The 20355-nt window shown below is 44.2% G+C and overlaps 1 protein-coding gene across 4 annotated transcripts in view; it reads left to right on the top strand.

Annotated features, from left to right (window-relative positions):
• Nucleotides 1-56: 56 nt before the first annotated feature.
• Nucleotides 57-20355, top strand: part of OFD1 (OFD1 centriole and centriolar satellite protein) — a 41921-nt gene continuing 21622 nt past the window's right edge. The window contains exons 1-9 of one of the 4 annotated variants that reach the window (XM_081794180.1): nt 57-429; nt 615-713; nt 4625-4825; nt 6833-6901; nt 6989-7019; nt 14543-14650; nt 16615-16751; nt 17258-17431; nt 19475-19581. In XM_081794180.1, the coding sequence (XP_081650306.1) occupies nt 307-429; nt 615-713; nt 4625-4825; nt 6833-6901; nt 6989-7019; nt 14543-14650; nt 16615-16751; nt 17258-17431; nt 19475-19581 (1049 nt within the window). In that variant the 5' untranslated portion in view covers nt 57-306. Of the gene's footprint in view, nt 430-614; nt 714-4624; nt 4826-6832; nt 6902-6988; nt 7020-14542; nt 14651-16614; nt 16752-17257; nt 17432-19474; nt 19582-20355 lie in introns of those variants that run through there. The other 3 variants (XM_081794181.1, XM_081794183.1, XM_081794182.1) reach the window with 3 other exon arrangements.

Here is a 20355-nt window from a genome sequence, read left to right as displayed (position 1 = left end):
TGCGCCGTGGTCCTCCTGGCAACGGCCGTTGGGCTTGGCAGCGTCGGGGAGGGGCGGGATCAGCGCTGAGCCGGGCGAACCCTGGTAGTACCTCGTTTTCTCTCGTTGCCTCACTACCGGTCCCCGCCCTCCAGCTGCGTGGGAAAGCCGCGCGTGAACCGCGGCCCCTCCCACCCGTGAGAACCTCGGGGGAAAGGAAGTGCGTGTTTGCCGGAGTTCCTGGTTCAGAGCTGGAGGCCGATTAAACCGTTGAACGTTTTTGTCGTTCCCGACTGCCTTCCTTTTTCCCCCGCACCCAGGCAGAGCATGGGCTCCGAAGGCAGGGATTCGCCTCGTCCTGGGCCTGCAGCTGGGGCTGGCTGTCAACTTGGGCCTAGGCAGCCTGGGCTGGAGGGGGCTTCGCGGGGAAGCCGGCATCTGATGTCTCAGGTACCTACACTGGCCTCCTCCTCGGGGACCAGAGGAAACGTGGCCTCTTGTTTGCTTTCTTTATAGCTTCTTCTCTCCTCCTCCCCGCTTGGCCTCTTAGGGTTTCCCCGGAGGCCACTGGTCTGTCGTCAGAAATTCATGGTTCCTCCTCCCGCCGGGTAACCCGTAACCATTCTTTCTTCCAGTTCGCCATGCCCCCCACATCTGACGTGTTGAGTCAAGATGAACTGCGAAAAAAGCTATACCAGACGTTTAAGGATCGGGGTATACTGGACATGCTCAAGGTATCCGTTTTGGGCCTGTCACATAACTTTGACGAGTGTAATCGTGTAACCGGTAGTCCCCATTTAAACCTATCCAGCTTTTGGGTTTTAAAAATAGGACATAGATTGTATTGGTGAGTTACCTTTGTACGTTCCTGCAAAACTCTTTGTTCTGGAACAGAAGTCTTGAAGATGGTGTAGAGTTTGAGCCGTCTTAAAAGGGCTTATTCAAATAATAGCTTTACCGGACTGACATTAAGGTAATGGTAGGTAACTATAAAAGGAACACATTTTGGTAAAGTTGGACTTGGTTTATAAATCTAGCTTGCAAGTCCTGAATGGCTAAGTGGTTTTGTAATAGTACTCCCTTTTGAATGAGGGATATTGGCATTCTACAGGAAACGTTAAGTGTACTGTTTACCATAGAATAATTTAGGGAATGAGAAATTTCTTCCTTAAGGTGGATTGAAATGTATTACTATTTGGGCGGCAAATATTAGTACACATTGTATGAACAGCAAGGAGTAGGATTAGCTCACGTGTTTTCATTGTATACATTTCAAAAGTATATTTTATATTTAAAAAGTCAAACTAGGGAAAAGTGAGCTTCTTAAAAAATCTTTCTCCCTCATTGTTTTGGTAACCTCAAGCTTTAGATTCACCTGAGAGAGAAAAACATGGAGGAACGTCATCTGTAACACAACCGCTAATTGTGGTTTTGTTTTTTAAAGACTTTATTTTTAAGTAATCTCTATACCCGATGCAGGGCTCGAACCCACAAACCGGAGACTCGGAGTCCCACGCTCTGACTGAGCCTGCCAGGCACCCCTCCTTTTTAATGTTATGTAGTGAACATTTTCCTGTGTCCTCGAAAGTTCCTTGAAATCCTCATTTTCAATGATAACAGGCCTGTCTGAATGTGTGGGTAATTTATGGAGCAGGCCCCTGTTGAAGATGTACCTTCTACCCAGGTGTACACATTCCTTCAATTGTCTTTTTTTGGTCTAGGATAGGTTAAGTGGCATTACTGACTCAAAAGGATGAGCAGTTTTAAGGCTCTTGGTAGGAGTCTTTTTCTAGAAAGGTAGTAATAGTATATATTTCACCAGCAACTTGGTAATGCTTATTTCTTGAATGCTACAATGACTTTTTTTTAAACATTGGAAAACCCTTATTTTAAAAGTCTTCTTTAATGCTTATTTTTGAGCGGGCGAGGGGCAGACAGAGACAAAATCTAAAATCGGTTCCAGGCTCTGAGCCTTCAGCACAGAGCCTGACTTGGGGCTCAAACCTGGGAATGGTGCGATCATGACTTGAATCAAAGTTGGATGCCCAACCACCGCAGCCACCCAGGTGCCCCAGAAAACCCTTATTTTAATATTCCTTTGATTATTGAGGTTGCACATATTTTCTGGATATTCATGTTTTTTTGTGGATTGGCAGCTTCTGTTCCTTGCCCATCCCCCCCCCGGGGCGTTTTCTTTTAATAGAAACTTAACCTGTGTTCCAGTTTTGCAGCAATACATTATCTCGGTGTTCAATTTTAACTTGGTTCTAAAAATCCTGATGTTATATTTTTAATATGGCCAAATCTGTTATTTATTTATTTTTTTTGCTGATTATTCTCAGTTCTTCTCCACTAAAATGGATGTTCACCTCTTAAGTTTTTAAAGAGCCCCCTTTTTTTTTAAACTGTTAAATCTTTAACCCACTTGGAATTGTCATATATGATGCGTTAATACGCTTTCTAATATGGCATGGTCCTTGGATTCCTGGCCAAGCCATATTTTCTCTTAATGCTACTTCTGGATTTGATTTGAGGGTGTTTTATTTCAGATCTAGAGTCACAACTGATACTAATCTGTCCTGAACCTTTTTAAGCTGTCCCGGTTTGGGTTTGGTATCAGGATTATGCTAGCCTTGTTCACTTTACAAATGGAGTGTATCTGCTGGAGACCTACTGTTTACTTTTTTGCAGCTGGCTGTCAGGTTCTATTCCAGCCTAAGCAATGGCAAGACAGATTTTTACCTCCTAAGTCTAAGGTCATTTTTATTTTCTGCATTCAATGACTGTGGCCTGAGTGAGTTTTAATTCTTAAAACCCACTGATTTTTTTAGCGGCCTAATTCACATTCCCTTTGGGTATTTGAAAAGAATTTGTATTTGCGGTGAAGTACAAAGTTGGATCTCTTAAATGGGCTTTATCAACTCTTGTTCCTTACTTTGAGTCTACTGTTAACTTGTGAGGCAGATATACTGAGGATCCACAAGTCCCTACTCTTCCTCACCCACAATAATTGTACTTACTTCTGTTGTAGGAACATGAATTCTGAATGGATTTCCCTCTTCTCATTGGCTGCTGGAGAGCTCCCGGCCAGTTTTGCAATTCTTCCAGCAAGGGCTGGTTGGCGTGCTTTTGTGTTTGTTGAGTTGGGGATTCATCTGTAATGCCCTCTTCTACCCCCCCCCACCTTAATTTTACTTTCTGCTTCTATCCCTTCTCTAAATGTTATCCTATTTTAGTACTTGTGTGCAAGACCCCCTAAATCATTATATTAATGAAGCTGGGTCTAAATAGGTTACTCAGTATGTTATAAATCTCATTAAATCACCTCTAAATTTAACTGGTGGAGGATGCTATAATTTCTCGTTCTATTTCTGTTACTGAGCTACACTAGATGAAGCAGGGCATGTGTACTCTGAGTAAAAATGTCTTGTTTTACTGTGGGACTTGAGGTGTGTACTAAGTCCTGTTCTATACTGGTAATGACCTACCGTTCTACCCTTGAGCTGAAGGATAAAAGAGGTACAAGAACTCAATTGGTTTCTTGGATTCTATTAATATGAGTTGATTAGGGAATATCTACTGCTGAATCCCACAAGTCTAGGTGGCATACTTTTTTTTTTTTTTTTTTTAACTATCTTTTTGTAATGTTTATTTTTGAGAGCCACAGAGCGTGAGTGGGGGAGGGGCAGAGAGAGAGGGAGAGACAGAATCCGAAGCAGGCTTCAGGCTCAGCTGTCAGCACAGAGCCCGACATGGGGCTCGAAGTCAGGAACCATGAGATCATGACCTGAGCTGAAGTCGGACGCTTAACCGACTGAGCTACCAGGCGCCCCCCCAGGCAGCGTACTTTTTTTGTAATTTTTATTTTTTAAAATTTACGTCCAAATTAGTTAACATATAGTGCAACAATGATTATAGGAGTAGATTGCTTAGTGCCCCTTACCCATTTAGCCCATCCCCCCGCCCCAGGCAGCATACTCTTAAGCTCAGTCCAATTGTACGTTTCCAGATGATATGCAAAACAGGAGAACAAATACCAGTAGTCTGAGTAACCTAGGGAATTTTGTTAAAGCCCAAATGAATAACGTTAGTGTTAAAACCTTGAGAAACTGACCTGCTTTTGAACCCTAACTTTCTCACAAAGTGAGAATTCCTGTACTTGAGTGTCTTGAGATGTAAATACTCGATGGGAAAGTACATCTTAGTAAGTTTTGGGGTTGACTCATTTCATTCACTTGCATATGTGATTTCCCTTATGGGAACTCAACCTTATTTTAACTAACCAATATGCCCGATATTTTCGTACGTTCCAACAGTCCACAGAGGTGAGAAATGGGCAGAATTGTCTCCTCTACTTGATAGCCTGATTTAAAAACTGCTGAGATGGGCTCCTGGGGAAGTGAAGTTAGAATCTGCCTGCGTTGGGCTGACCACCAGTTGAGCTCAGAAGCTGTGAAACAAGTTTCTTTTTCAGAACCCCGTGGGCTACTTGTGTCACAGGGGAAGGCTCCTGACTTTGGGTCCTGGACCTAGAACCATACTGGAAATGAGGACTCTAACGCATGGGTCAATCCTGTATAACTCCAGTTGAGCGATTCTGCTCAAAACGTTTTCCCTCCTGTTTGGTTTTGGTTGTTTGAGCTAGACACAACTCCGGAAGCAGCTGATTCACGAATTGATGCACCCTGTCGTGAACGAAGAGGTGCAGCCCCAGTCCGTTCCAGTGGAAGGGAGTGCCCTCCTGATAGGCACCTCTAACTCTCTGGTGGCAGATCACTTGAAGAGATGTGGCTATGAGTATTCGCTTTCTGTTTTCTTTCCGGAAACTGGTGTGGCCAAAGAAAAGGTAAAGTGTTGAGTCTTCTGTTTTTGAATTTTCTGTTAACAGCTTCTTTCTAGGTAATAGTAAGTGCTGCGTAATAGCCGAGTGTTCCTTGGCTAGCTACGTCCATTTCTCCCTCATCTTTGAGTTCCCGTCCTACATTCTGTAAAGGAACAAAGGAGTACTGTACTAGATGGTATATCGTTACCAATTCCATGGAAGCTCCGTTAGTCTTGGGTAAAATCATGATGTGCAGTCACTAAGTTTTGGAGCTAGAATTGGTCTCCCGATCTGTGTAGTCTAAGACGCAGAGTTGCCATTTATGTTGACGGTTGGAAGCTTGTCACCGTCGTGGCGACACCACAGGTATCCTCTGCATTGTGGAGGAGGAACCAGCCTCTGGAGAGGTGAAGTAGTTTGCTCAAGGTCACGTGATTTGTAAATAACGATGCTGGGCAGTAAATCTAGATCTCTAAAACATGCTCTTTTTACTAAGTCTCTGCAGATACTTACATTCCTTGGGATTACACTAGAGAAGTGAAGGGTACAATCATTTATAAAAATATGTGGCATGCTCAAATACTAAAACACCTGTTTTTACCACTTTCCTAATGACTTTCTGTTCAATGGGAATGGTAGAGAAATCTAGCCCTGCTTGATATTAAGGGTTGATACAGCAAACTGCCTATTTTTTTTAATAGACTTAATTTTTTTAGAGCAGTTGAGGTTCAGAGCAAAATTGAGCAGAAAGGAAGGTACCCCATGTGCTCCTTGCTCCCACTCGTGCACAGCCTCCCCTACTAGCAACATAACTAGATACATTTCCACAGTGGGACCTACATGGTCACATCTTCACTGAAGTCCATAGTTTAACGGTTGGTGTTGTCTCTGTGTTTTTACTCTTGATCTTGTCTATAATTGTCCAAAAGCTTCCTATTAAGAGGTTTTAACAAAATAAGAACAGTGTTAGTATTTGAGAATCTTAATATGCTTTATTAACGACCAAATTTTATTAACATTAGGAGTTCTTTTTGGGTCCCTCAATCTTTAAGCTTTTTTGTTTTTTTGTTACTTTTTAAAGTTTATGTCTGAGAGAGCATGAGAGAGCACGCGTGCACACACAAGCTGGGGAGGGACAGAGGAAGATCGAGAATCCCCAGCACACTCCGGGCTGTCAGCACAAAGCCTGACACGGGGCTCGAACCCAGGCACTGTGACCTCATGACCTGAGCCGAAGTCAGATGCTTAACAGACCGAGCCACTCGGGAGCCCCTGTTGTTTGTTTAAAGGAAGCTCTGTGCCTAACGTGGGGCTTGAACTCAAGACCCCAGAACAAGAGTCACGTGTTCTACCGACTGAGCCAGCCAGGTGCCCTGAAGTTTCTAATTACATGACCCAGTTGGGCATGTTGCATGAGTAATAGGCAGTTACATAGCTGTTCCAGCAATAGTTAACCTGCTTATATACTTAAAGGTGTTTACTATAAAATGCCGTGCAGAATATTTTCCTGAAAGGAAAACCCTGTCAGTGTTCCGAGGGAAGTCCTAGTACATGATGCGTGTTGTAGTAGAAATACAGATTAAGAATAGCCACCCAAAATGTTTAAAACTATTTTAGATAGGCTTTTGTCAGTCATGGTTGTAAAGACGGTAAAACTTGAAAAAAAAAAAAAAAAAAAAAAAAAAAAAAAAAGACGGTAAAACTTGGTATTTTGAACCAGTAGTATTTTAAAAACTTGATTACCATTGAAAGACCCTGGGATTCACACGTGTATTCGTTGGTTCATCAGATACTTGAGTGTAATCTGTAAGGCATTAACCATTTGTTAGACCCATTATCTTTGTGAAGTATTTGGAGGTTAATTCTGTGATGGGGAAAAATATTTTATCCTTGTGACTTGAATAGGTTATCAATAGTATAAGAAAGCGCTTCAGTTTTACGTTGTTAGTGTGATTCTTAAACTTTAGGAACATCCTAATTTATCGCTTAAACATCAGTGTAAAATGTCAACTTAATTTTTTTTTCTTTAAGGTATTTACTATGCAAGATCTGTTAGAACTCCTCAAAATCTACCCTGAATCCGGTCTCTACAAATCACTGGTAGGATTGTTGAGTTGTTATAATCTGCCTTGGTCTGTTAATTGTAACTGAACAGTTGAATAAAGGTAAAATATTTTCTTTTAACAGATGTCAGGATTTGATAACAAAAAGAAAAAAGGTAGGAGCCTTCATATATGTAGAAAATAGCAACATTTTTGTCATGTACTTTATCCTGTAAAACTCTGAAAGTAATCTTGAGGGGTAAGAGTAGGGAATTGAATTGGAATTTGATTTTCCCTGCTGTGACAATACCTTGTTATTTATTTGGTTTGTTTTTTGTTTTTTGCTTTTTTTTGTTTTTTTACAGATTTTATTTTTTTAAGTAATCTCTTCCCCTAACATGGGGCTTGAACTTAAAACCCTGACAGCGGGAGTGGCACGCTCCCACCATCTGAGCCAGCCAGGTGCCCCAATACCCTAGCTTTAGGAAAAAAAAAAAAAAAAAAAAAAAAAAAATCTAATTTGACCAATGTACATCACTTCTCCAAATTTCAGTCCTCTTAATTACTCTTAGATACTCGCACACAAAAAACCCACTGTAGACAGTAGTTGATACAGCCCCACAAATGATCTGCAAGGTACTTTTTGTAAACATACCCACTGTTGGGAACATTGCCCCACACCCAGACAGTGTTAAGGCTCTAGACAGTGTTAAGGCTTTGTATCCTAGACCTCCTCCTTGATAAAGTACATGTCTATAAAGTACAACTTAAAAATTAATTGCTTAAAGAATGAAATAACTGGTTAGTAGTGTTACATAAATATTTATTAACTGTTGATATGGGCCTGGTAAACTGCTTTAATTTTGGCCTTGATAAGAACCATCCTAGAGGCCATTCTGTAACTGCCACGGGTACAGACTGTGGGCTGGACTTGCCTACGGACTTCGTAGCATGAACTTCAGCTGGTAACTTGCCTGTAATACATAGTCTTTAGGTCTTTTGAATAACCCGTAATGTTATGTAACGGCCCTTTCGTGTTGGTGTGCCCCTGGGTTTTGTCTGTCGCCGGCATTGCTATCCTCCCCAGTCGGGCGTTCTTTTCAAATTTAGCATTCGGCAAACATTTGAGTATTTACCTTCTGCCAACTATTAGTCTGTGACTGAATTGCCTAGTCTCTTGGGAGTGATGTCAGCAGAGGATGAGTGAATCAGATCACAAGACCTCCTAGAGTGCCTGCAAAGTAGGGCATCCATACTGAAGTTGAGTATGGTAAGTGATCCTGTATTCTATATGCCGAGGCAGTACTGTTCCATGTAAATTTTCTGTAGTCATGGAAATGGCTCTCCCTGTGCCATCTGATAGAGCTAGCCACGTGTGGCAGTTGAAGGGTTGAAATGTGGCTGGCGTGGCTAACGAACTGACTGTTAAGTTGCAGTAGCCACACGTGCATAGTGGTCATATTGGATAGCACGGGCCTCAGGTATATAGTGGGTATCTGTAGCTTAACTCTGTGGGAAGGAAACTTGGGGCCTGAAGGGATCTTAAGAAATGGTATAACCACTCTGACAGATGGGTGTTTTCTCACAAAGCTAAGCATACTCTTCCCATCCAACAGTGATGCTCCTAGGTATTTACCCAACTGACTCGAAAACTTAGGTCCACGTAGATCCCGGATAGGAATGTTTGTGGTACTTGATAGTGATGGCCAGAAATGGGGAGCAATCAAAATGTCACTAAGAGGGGTGGATAAAGAAACTGAGGTGCATCTAGACAAGGGAATACTAATGAGGATTTTGGTGACGGTATTTTGCACTGTTAATCCACGCAAAAACAAACTACCTTTAAATGCATTTTGTTAGGGAAAGGGGCCGGTCCGTAAAGGGTACATATTGTGTGATTTCATATATGATTTTCTGAAAAAGGCATAAGTGTAGAGCTGCTGAATGGATCGGTGGTTGCCGGGGATTTGGCGGAATGGGGGTGTGGAAGGTTGAATAGGTGAAGCACAGGGAATTTCTTAAGCGAGTGTGTTTCCTATGATCGTGGTAGGATCTATATAGCACTATAGTGGTCAGAGCCTGTAGAACCTCCTGGCACAAAGGGTGAAGCTTAATGTATGCAATTTTTTTTTTTTTTAATTTTTTTTTTTTTCAACGTTTTTTTATTTATTCTTGGGACAGAGAGAGACAGAGCATGAACGGGGGAGGGGCAGAGAGAGAGGGAGACACAGAATCGGAAACAGGCTCCAGGCTCCGAGCCATCAGCCCAGAGCCTGACGCGGGGCTCGAACTCACGGACCGCGAGATCGTGACCTGGCTGAAGTCGGACGCTTAACCGACTGCGCCACCCAGGCGCCCCTATGTATGCAATTTTAGGAGGTCAGGTGCCCCAGGATGGATTGCAGACAGTGACAAAATGGTCTGTCCTAACCCCAGTCCCCCCGCCCCCCCCCAAGGAGAAGAAACGATGCTGAGCTCCTCAACACTGGAAATGAAGATTTTATGACTAAAGGCAAATGAAACTGTATATAGGCCCTGGATGTGGAGTGATAGCTGGCTCATGGGGGTACTGGTTAACTGCTCTGAAACCATTGTACATGGATGCTGGATTTGGACAACTAACGCAATGGATAGTAGAGGGCGAGAGCCAAGTTTCTCCCTGTTAGAGTGTGATTTTACAGTTGGGTAAGGGGAGGAGGCTAGAATGATGTGTGTGATAGTGGGTTTGTTAGACCCCTCACTGTGAGCTCAGGTTTAGCTTCATACATATGCAGAGGATCTCTATAGATCGATGTATCTGCACGGGTTCGTAGAACACTCAACTTTCGTTGTGCAGGCTGAGAGGGCCTAGAAGCAAGGACACCCTAGTAACTGTGTGCACGCCTAGTGCCCGGTTTGGAACACTGATAGGGTTTCGAAGACCATTCCATAATAGGAACCAGGGCTCCCCGGAGCGATGACTGATTGTAGGACTGGGGCAGAGAAGGTACAAGAGGAGCCCGGAGTGTTGTCTAATGCTAGACATAGGGAAATGCTTAATAAGGGGGGGGAAAAAAGGCACTGTGAAGGAGCTCCTAAGGGCCAAAGCTAGAACAGTTGAATAAATGGGGAGACCAGAGCAATCCTTCTCAGAGGGGTATGCATACGGGGAGGGGAGAGGGGAAGTGGAACCAGTTAGGACCCATGAGAAGCCCTGCAGACCTGGGAAACGGTGATGACCGTTACAGTGAGCGAGGGGGAGGAGCACCTCTGGAAAGATGACCCTACTGCAGCATCTCCGAGAAAGTTCCTGCGGCATGTCTACCTTGTCTCCAGAGGCAGAGCAGGCGTGCCTGAGCATAAGAGTAGCAGGAAGGTGTGAGGAGAGAACGAGCTGACTGGGGGTGGGGGGGGAAGAGAAACGGGCAAGAGAGGATGAGCGGATGAGCCAGAGACGAATTGCAAGTGTATGTCTAATGAGAGGAAGTGAAAACCAGACTTGGAAATCTTGGGGAAAAGGGAGGTGGGAGGCCTTTACCTTCGTTCATGCAGAAGCTGAGTCCTTTCAACTGTTGGAAGATCCTAAAGCTCCTAATTGTTCATTTAATGTGTATTTATTTTCGAGAGCGACAGACACAGCATGAGCGGGGGAGGGGCAGAGAGAGAGGGACACACAGAATCTGAAGCAGGCTCCGAGCTGTCACCACAGAGCCTGACTTGAGGCTTCAACCCACAGACCCATCATTACCTAAGCCAAAGTTGGACACTTAACCGACGGAGCCACCCAGGCACCCCAATTTTGTTCTTATGGCTGAGTGATAATTCCACTGTGTGTGTCCCCCCGTCTGTGCGTGTGTGCACACACACTTACATACCACATCTATCCGTTGTAAACAATGCTGCTGTTAACCTAGGGATGCATATGTCTTTTCAAGTTAGTGTTCGTTTTCTTTGCACAAATACCCAGTAGTGGAATTACTGGAACATATGGTAATTCTATTTTTAACTTTTTTTTTTTTCCTTTGCGTAGAGCACATGCATGTGAGCAGGGGAGGAACAGGGGGAGAGAGAATCCCAAGTAGGCTCCACACCCAGTGTGGAGCCCAACAGGAGGCTCGATCTCACAACTATGAGATCATGACCTGAGCTGAGATCGAGTCGGACGTTCTTTAACTGAGCCACCCAGGCACTCCTATTTTTAACTTTTTGAGGAACCTCCATACTGTTTTCCACAGTGGCTGTACCAGTTTGCATTCCCACCAGCAGTGCAAGAGGACTCCTTTTTCTCCACATCCTCACCAGCATTAGTTTCTTGTGTTTTTTGGTTTTAGCTGTTCTGATAGGTGTGAGGTGATTGATCTCTCACTGTGGTTTTGATTTGCATTTCCCTAATGGTGAGTGATGTTGAGCCTTTTTTTCGTGAGTCTGTTGGCCATCTGAATATCTTTGGAAAAGTGTGTATTCAGGTCCTTGACTCGTTTGTTGATTGGTTTTTGTGTTGGATTGTAGGAGTCCTTTATATATCTTGGATATTAACTCCTTACTGGATAGATCATTTACAAATATCTTCTGCCATTCAGTAGGTTGCTTTTTTGTTTTGTCGAGGGTTTTCTTTGCTGTGCCAAAGCTCACTATTTTGTAGTCCTGATAGGTCTCTTCAGGCGAAGGAAGCAAGAACTATCTAGAAAAACACTTAGCTACAGTTGATGTCAAAGATATTACTGCCTATGTTTTCTAGGAATTTTGTGATTGCAGCTCTCACATTTAGGACTTTAATTCATTTTGAGCTTATTTTTATTTGTGGTGTAAGAAAAGTGGTCCACTTTTATTGTTTTGCATGTAGCCATCCAGTTTCCCCAACACCATTTGCTGAAGAGACTGCTTTATCCCCCTGGTGTATACTCTTGCCTCCTTTGTTGTAGATTATTTGACCATACGTGCGTGGGTTTATTTCTGGGCTCTCTGTTCATCTATGTGCCTGTTGTCGTGCCACTGCGTTACTGTTTTGATTACGACAGCTTTGAGGTACATCTTGCAATCAGGAATTGTGGTATCTCCAGCTTTGTTCTTTTACCTCAAGGTTGTTTTGGCTCTTCAGGAGTCTTTCGTGGTTCCATACAAATTTTAGTGGTAGTCCAGTTCTGTGAAAAACGCTGTTGGTATTTTGACCGAGATTGCATGGTGTCTGTAAATTGCTTTGGGTAACATTGACATGTTAACAATACTGGTTCTCTGAGTCCCTGAGCACAGAATATTTTCTGTTGGTGTCATCTTCGATTCTTTCATCCGTGTTTTAGGGTTTTCATAGTGTAGGTCTTTCAGCTCCTTGGTTAGGTTTACTTACAGGTGTGTGTGTGTGTGTATATATATATAATTTTTTTTTTTTTTTGGTGCAATGGTAAATGGCATTTTTTTGCTACTTGATTATTACTGTATAGAGGTGCAACAGATTTCTGTATGTTAACTTTGTATCCTGTGACATCACTGAATTCATTTATCGGTGCTAGTGTCTTTTTTGGTGGAGTCTTTGAAGTTTTCTGTGTATGCTATCATGACATCTGTAAATAGTGACAGTTTTACTTCTTACCAATTTGGATGTTTTTTTGTCCAATGGCTGTGGCAAGGACTTTGAGTACTATGTTGAATCAAAGTGGTGAGAGAGGACATCCTTGTTTTTCCTGATCTTAGAAGCGCTCAGTTGTTTACATACATTGAGTATGAGGTTAGCTGTTTTTTATCTATGGCCTTTATTATTTTTTTTTAACTTTATTTGAATTGAAGTTAGTTAACCGAGAGTGTAATACTGATTTCAGGAGTAGAACCCAGTGATGCATCACTTAACACACAACACCTAATGCTCATCCCAACAAGTGTCCTCCTTCATGCCCGTCGCTCATTTAGCCCATCTCCCCACCCACCTCCCCTCCAGCCACCCTCCGTTCTCTGTCTTGAAGAATCCCTTATGGTGGGGTGCTTGGGTGGCTCATTCGGTTAAGTGTCCAACTCTGGGTTTTAGCTAAGGTCAGGATGTCACTGTCATGAGATCAAGCCCCGCATTGGGCTCTGTGCTGATGGCGCAGAACCTGTTCGGGATTCTGACTTCCTCTCTGTGCCCCTCACCTCACTTGTGCCATGTTTCTCTTTCTCAAAAATAGACATTAAAAAAAAAAATCTTGGGGCACCTGGGTGGCTCTGTCAGTTGGTTAAGCATCTGACTCTTAGTTTTAGCTCCAGTCATAATCTTAGGTTTGTGAGTTCGAGCCCCGCATCTGGGTCTGCACTGACAGCGTGGGGCCTGCTGGAAGTTCTCTCTCACTGTCTCTGTGCCACCACTTGCACTTTGTCTCTCCAAAGAAACTTAAAAAAAAACAAAAAAACCCAACACTCTGATGGTTTGCCTCCTTGTGTTTTTATTTTCTTTCTCCTTCCCTTCCCCTTTGTTCATGTGTTTCTTAAATTCCATGTGTGTGAGATCATGTATTGGTCTTTCTCTGACTGATTATTTTGCTTAGCATAATACACTCTAGTTTTTTTATTTTTTTGATACAAAATTTATTGTCAAATTGGTTTCCATACAACACCCAGTGCTCATCCCAACAGGTGCCTTCCTGAATGCCCATCACCCACTTTCCCCTCCCTCCCACCCCTCACTTTATTCTCAGTTTTTCAGTCTCTTATGATTCGGCTCCCTCCCTAACTTTTTTTTTTTCCTTCCCTTCCCCCATGGTCTTCTGTCAAGTTTCTCAGGATCCACATGAGAGTGAAAACATACGGTCTCTGTCTTTCTCTGTATGACTTACTTCACTTAGCATAACACTCCAGTTCCATCCACGTTGCTACAAAAGGCCAGATTTCATTCTTTGTCGTTTCCAAGTAGTATTCTATTGTACATACAAACCACAACCTCTTTACCCATTCATCAGTTGATGGACATTTAGGCTCTTTCCATAATACGCTCTAGTTTCATCCACGTTGTTGGAAACGGAAAGATTTGATTCTTGTTTGATCACCAAGTAATATTCCATTGTGTGTAATATTACATACACACACACACACACACACACCCCACCGTCTTTGTCAGTTGATGGACCTTTGGGCTCTTTACATAATTGGGCTGTTGGTGATAGCGCTGCTATAAACATTGGGGTGCGTGTGCCCCTGTGAATCAGCATTTTTGTGTCCTTTGGATAAATACCTAGTATTGGAATTGGTGGGTCATGGGGTAGTTTAATTTTTAGTTTTTTGAGGAACCTCCACACTGTCCTCCAGAGCAGCTGCACCAGTGTGCATTCCCACCAGCAGTGCAATGTTTGTTGGTTTATATCCTGTTGATCTGACTTTTTTTTGTATAAACTTGGTCCATGTCTTGTCTAATTTCTCCATTTTTTTTGACTTGTAACAGCTCTTTGATATTATGAAAATTACTCCTGTCTCCACATCCTCGCGAGTACTTTGTTGCAGTCTATCACTTGTCTTTTGACTTGATTTCGTGCCATCTAGGTTTCTAATTCTTATGTTGTGAGATTGATACTGCTCGTTATTGCTTCTAGGTTGTGTGTCATGTTTGCAAAGTCCTTTCCTTAGAAATTATTCTCAGAAGATCTAGAATGTAAGAAAGGATAATGTTTAAAAGCCAAGATCTTAGAAACAGGGTTGATGCAATGGTTGAATGGAAAAAAGTTACACGCCGAAACTGTATTATGCACTTTGTGTCTTGTAGGTTTTCTCATGGAGTTTTTAAAAGAAGTGGCAGAGTATCATCAGTCCAGAGCGAGCTGTGATGTGGGAACTCAGACAAGTTCCACGTTGCCTGGCCAAGACTCACTTGGTAACTGTGGCTCCCCTTCAGAATTTTAACGTTTCTGTCTTCTCCTCGAGTGAAGGAAAGGACCTGATGTGCTGTACTATGGGTCTGTTCCTTGACTGGGAGGGGTGCAAGCCGCAGGGGGCACAGGTGCCTGCTTCCTCCGGAAGCCTCGCGGGAGGCGGCCAGGACCGCTCGCCCGCGCCACCCTCCCCTCTCTGAAGGCCCACGTGCTCCTCTGTGTGTTGGGTTCAACCTCTCATAACTGGGAGGTTCTTCTCTAGGTTTCCTCTAACTTGAATTTATGGCCACTAAGTGAGGAAATCCTTGACTGCGTGCCTTGTGGAGAAAACTAGAGAAGTCAGTGGCGTATCCCTTTGGTTTAGAGCTGAGGAAATGGGGGTCCCCAGAGGAAGCACAACTTGGAAACGTTCCTTCTGGGTCAGAACGGATAGTAGAATCCAAATTTTTTTTTTTTTTTAATTTTTAAAAACTTATTTTTGAGAGAGAGGGGGAGGGAGGGGGAGGGAGCATGAGCAGGAGATAGGCAGAGGAAGGGAGACACAGAATCTGAAGCAGGCCCCAGGCTTGGAGCTATCCGCACAGAGCATGACGACGCGGGGATCAAACTCCTAAACCGGGAGATTGTGACCTGAGCCGAAGTTGGACGCTTAACCAACTGAGCCACCCAGGCACCCCTAGAGTCCAAATTTTTCTAAAATTACATGATTAATCAGTTTCTTGGCACCTCCTGAGTCTTAAGGAGAATAATACTTTTAACTAGTAAAAAGAGAAGTCTGTTATTAGTAAAACATAAGCTATATGATGAGGCCTTCATTTTGGCCTAGGTTTTATTCCATTGGGAGCATGGTATATGCTTATTCTAGAGAAGTACTGTCCAAAAATAGCCACATGTGTAACTGTTAATTTTCTAGTAGCCATGGGGGGGGGGGGGAGACAGGTGAATTTATTTTAATATAATTTATTTAACCCAGTATGTCCAAAATATTCCAACATGTAATTGATCCAGAAAACGTACATGAGATTATTCTATATAAAATTTCCATACTCCATCCTTGAAACCTGGTGTGTCTTTTACACTTAAAGCACCTCTCAATTTGAACTGGTCCCACTTCATGTACTCCATGGCCACGTGTGGCTAGAGAGTCCTGTATTGGACGACACAATTGTAAAGCATTTGGAAAACCCAGAAAAGTAAATGGAAAACCTGTTAAATTCTCTAAAAAGACGGACGCTGCCAATCTCTTCAAACCACTTGTGTCAGCCGCCTTGTCCGGTGCATCCTTTTTGGCGGGTGGTGTTCTCCACGATTGAGCTCATCCTGCAAGTCAGGGTTTGTGGTCGGTTGTTGCTGGCCCGCAGCTGTTGTGGGGGCTGTGGGTCTACTGGAGAGAGCACTAGAACGACAGCCCAGCAACAGACGAGCTTGCAGCCCCAATCCTGCCCTTACACAGTTGCTTAGCCCTCTGGGACTCACTTAAACTATATGGGCATCTGCTTCCTTCTCTGCAAAGCAGAGGAGTCAAAATACGTGATCTTTAATTTATTTTAAGGTCCGTGTTTTGAACGTGTCAGTCGACTTTAACCACAGTCCAATAAAAGCACTCTCTGCCTTGGCACTTAGGGACTGGGAAGAGATGCCAGTGTTTTCTGACTTAAGTTGCACTCTTGGCTTTCTTTCCCCCTGACATTGGATGGTGAGAATTTCCGATGTAAGGAATGGTGGAAACGGTTGTACAGTGAACACTTGTGTACCTAGACTTACCCGGTAAATTTGTGTCCTCCTTGCCTGATCGCTTATCCGACCCATCCATTAATCCATCTTAATTTTGTGGCGTTTCAAAGTAAATTGCAGACATCCTTCCCGTTGCCCCTAAGTATACTCTGTGCTTTTGAACAGAGCTCCAGCCTCTTGCTCAACTGACAGCAGTTCCCTATGCTAACTTCCTATGTTGTTGTTTTAACAGTGGAGAAGCTTCAGCTTATTGATGATCAGTTTGCAGGTGCTTACCCTCAGCGTCCAAAGTTAGAATCCTTAGAAGTAAAGTTAAATGAATATAAAAGAGAAATAGAACAGCAGCTTCGGGCAGAAATGTGTCAAAAGGTGAGCTGTATCTTGTTGCTGTGCTTGTCTTGAATGTCTTTAAAAAAAAAAAAAAAAAAAGGTTTAAGAGCAAATGTAAGCAGGGGAGGGGCTGAGAGAAGGGGAGAGAGAATCCTTAGCAGGCTCCACGCTGTCAGCATAGAACCTGACTCAGGGCTCGAGCTCAAGAACCATGAGATCATGAACTGAGCTGAAATCAAGAAGTCAGGCGTTTCACCAACTGAGCCACCCAGGTGTCCTGTGATGTCTTCATCTTGGGTATGGGGGGGAAAAATAGAGAATTTCTATTAACAAATGTGATACACTGTTACGCGTGATTTTTCTTTCCAACTGATGTCATTTTTTATGCCTTTTGAGTGAATCCTACAGGTACAATGAATGAGATGAAAGTAAAAATGAGTTAAACTAAGTATATCAGAGCATTAGTGTTAAACCTAACCCTGAAGAGAGAAGTTATTTTCTTAGTGTAGTTTTGGTATTTACAATAATTGGTGATCGATTGGCAGTTAAAGTATTTTAAAGATACTGAAGTAGCAAAAATTAAGATGGAAGAGAAAAGAAAGTCTGAGAGGGAATTGGCTGAGTTCCGGAACGAATTGGAGAGAGCTTGTCGAGCAAAATCTGACGCCCTTATTTCTCGGGAGAAGTTGGCTTTTGAGAGAATTCAGAAGCACCAAGAGGTAAGACTTTACAATTCTTTGCCAGGTGTCTACTTCCTACGGCTGTTTGTAGATGGGCTTCAGGCCCTAGAGTGGGTTGTGACAGTTGGTTAGCCAAGATCAAGCCCTACAGGTGTATGAGGGATGGAGGTCAAGAGCACAAGTGGTAGGACTGGCCTTAAAAAGGTTATGGAGACTTCCTCCCCCGAGAGCGCCGGGAGGAAGGGACTGAGGGTGCTAGCTTCCATGTTGGGAGCGGGCGAAACTCCCCGCTGAATACGCTCCCTCCTCTCGGGCAGATGGGAGGGTTGGGGGGCAGCCTCAAGGAGAGGATCGGTGTGGAATGGCTGCGTGGGGGTGGGGGCGGAGCAGCCCTCCGAAGCAGGCCGGACTGGCGGAGCTGTGTGGAGGCCCTGGTCGTGACACGGGCATCCCGCAGCCGAAGTGGACCCAACCAGGTGCTTGTAGGCAGTTGGTGTGGTACAGTCAGGTTAGCGAGGGCGGGAAGATCAAGGCGCTTGGGCAGTGGACCTGACGGAGCTGAGTTTACTTGGCTTGAGAAGGGCAGCCTCTTGAGGACATTGGGGTTCAGTGGGGTGGTGAAAGGGGCCGGAGGGGATGGTGGGTGGCTACTACCCCAGGGGGGCTTGGGGTGGGGGTGGGAGACAGGGCTGTGTGGTGTTCTCGGAGGCATCCAGGACAAGATGTCGGGACACTGATGGATGGAAGAGTAAGCGTGGGCCCATAGGACAGGGCTGCGGGTTGAGATGTCGCGTGAAGACTAGAAACAAAATGCAGTATGATGCCCTTGGGTCACAGGGGTTGAGGGTCCCTGGAATTGTGGAGTCTAGGATTGTGGAAGGTGGTCATTAGATTTCTCCCGGAAAGTGACTGGACAGGAAGTGGAAAGGGTGAGGAGTGGCAGGAGGGATGGGGTCCACTCTTTGAGGAAAAACTGGTTCCTTTCCCAAGGGGCTGTCTTAGACGAGCCTGGATTCGGGACACTGTTTGCCGTGTCCAGCCAGAAGCGCTGCTATGTGACCTCGAAAGTTGGAGGGCTCCCTCCCAGCGCCCACCCTTGATTACAGCTGCTCAGAAAGACCCAGTCATGTCCTATGATTTCGTGTACCGTTTCTGGTGATGGGGCTCTTAGAAAAAAATCAATGTTGGAGCCACTGTCTTTGAGACGATTGGATGTTTACGTTAACAACTGCATCCTCAAGACGGGTGACTGACTAGTTCAGATCAGTTACCAGACCAGAATATTCATTGAGTTCGCTGATTCTCTTAAGGCTCTGGACAAGATGGCCATCCTCATGCCAAGCATCCTGGCTTTATTCCGCTACCTGCAATGCCCTTCTTGTGCCCCCGATGAAACCCTCTTGGCCTTCCAATCCAGCTTCTGTGTCCCTTCCTTGTAATGCCTTCCCTGACTGACTCCCTCAGGTCCTGTTCCTGCCACAGTCCTGAAGTATTTTAGTTAGAAAAGTCATCACATCCTAGTGTGTCATTTCGCTTTCCTTGACTACACTGACTTTTGGAAAGATGGGAACTCTACCTGTTCGTCTTTCTCTAGTTCTGAGTGTGCTGTTAGACACATGCCAGGTACTCCGTGAAGCCTTGCTCAGCGAACACACAAATGGAAGCGTGGCCCGTTCATTCAGCTTGTTAACCGAGTCAGAATGACCTATGAACTGAAACTTTGAGACGACAGAACCAGGGGCATTCTATTCTTTGGAACTTTTATCGCTACATGCACATTTCGTGTCCTTTTCTTGCTGACGCACTTGTCGAAATGTTAAGTGTCTGGGAGATGTCAGTTAGGTAGATTAAACAGAGCAGAGGTGTTAGGAATATATGCTAATGGGGCCAGTCATCGAAGGAGGGAATGCATGTTTGGGTGGCTAAATAGGCAAAAAGAGTATGCTGAATTGGAACCTCTTGAAAGTGAAATTGTAACCCTAAGTATCTGTAGTTCTCTGGAATCGAGGAAGCACTATATTAGTTCGGATCTGTTGTATCTTCTTTAGCTTGCTTGCTGAAAACTAATGCTTCTGTACACAGATTGAAACCAAGGAGATTTATGCTCAGAGACAACTTCTCCTCAAAGATATAGACATGCTAAGAGGCAGAGAAGCAGAGCTGAAACAAAGAATGGAAGCTTTTGAATTGTGAGTAACGTGTGTTCGTCTGGGATATTCAGAATGACGATTCACAAGAACTAAATACGCGTCTTAATAGTCTGATGTTAACTGCCAAATAGAGTGTTCACTTGTAAAGGGGATCCCACCTAGCTTTAAAAGGCACAAAAGAAGAGAAAGACTAGGGTTTCACTTATGAACTGGTACACATTAGAATGAAAAGCAGAGTGAGACGCCATCATCGGGCTACAGTGTGACCAGACACGTGACTTGAAGAAGCTGATAATGCTTGAACAAATGCCATGTTTCTCATTTACATCTGGTCATTCGCATCCAGTAGCTGCATGTGTGCAAAGTAACAATTCCAGATACCTGGACCTGCCGCCCTCTCCTGCACTGCTGCTGTCGGGGGAGGGGGAAGACGGTGGCTCCGACTCAACTCCTACTGGGCGAAGAAACTACTGGTGGTGGTTTTTTTTTTTTTTTTTTCTTCTTAGTACCAATTGCGGAGGGGCAGAGAGAGAGGGAGACAGAATCTGAAGCAGGCTCCGGGCTCTTGGCTGTCAGCACAGAGCCTGACCAGGGGCTTGAACTCCTGAACCGCACGGTTAGGACCTGAGCCAAAGTCGGACGCTTAGCCGCACGCTGAGCCACCCAGGCACCCCTGGGTGAGACCATTTCTCTTGGTGTGTGTGTTCCTTTCCCTAAGTGCTCACATATGTATCCTTCAAATCTCAGCTGGGATTAAGAGCAAGCTCCCCAGTCTGTGGTGGGTGGAATTAAGCTTTCTTTCCCATTTGGCGT

This window comes from Panthera onca, chromosome X (assembly GCF_046562875.1).
Source record: "Panthera onca isolate mPanOnc1 chromosome X, mPanOnc1 haplotype 2, whole genome shotgun sequence".
NCBI lineage: Eukaryota > Metazoa > Chordata > Mammalia > Carnivora > Felidae > Panthera > Panthera onca.
The sequence above is the reverse complement of the archived record's forward strand: the minus strand, read 5'-3'. Positions and strand labels throughout refer to the sequence as shown.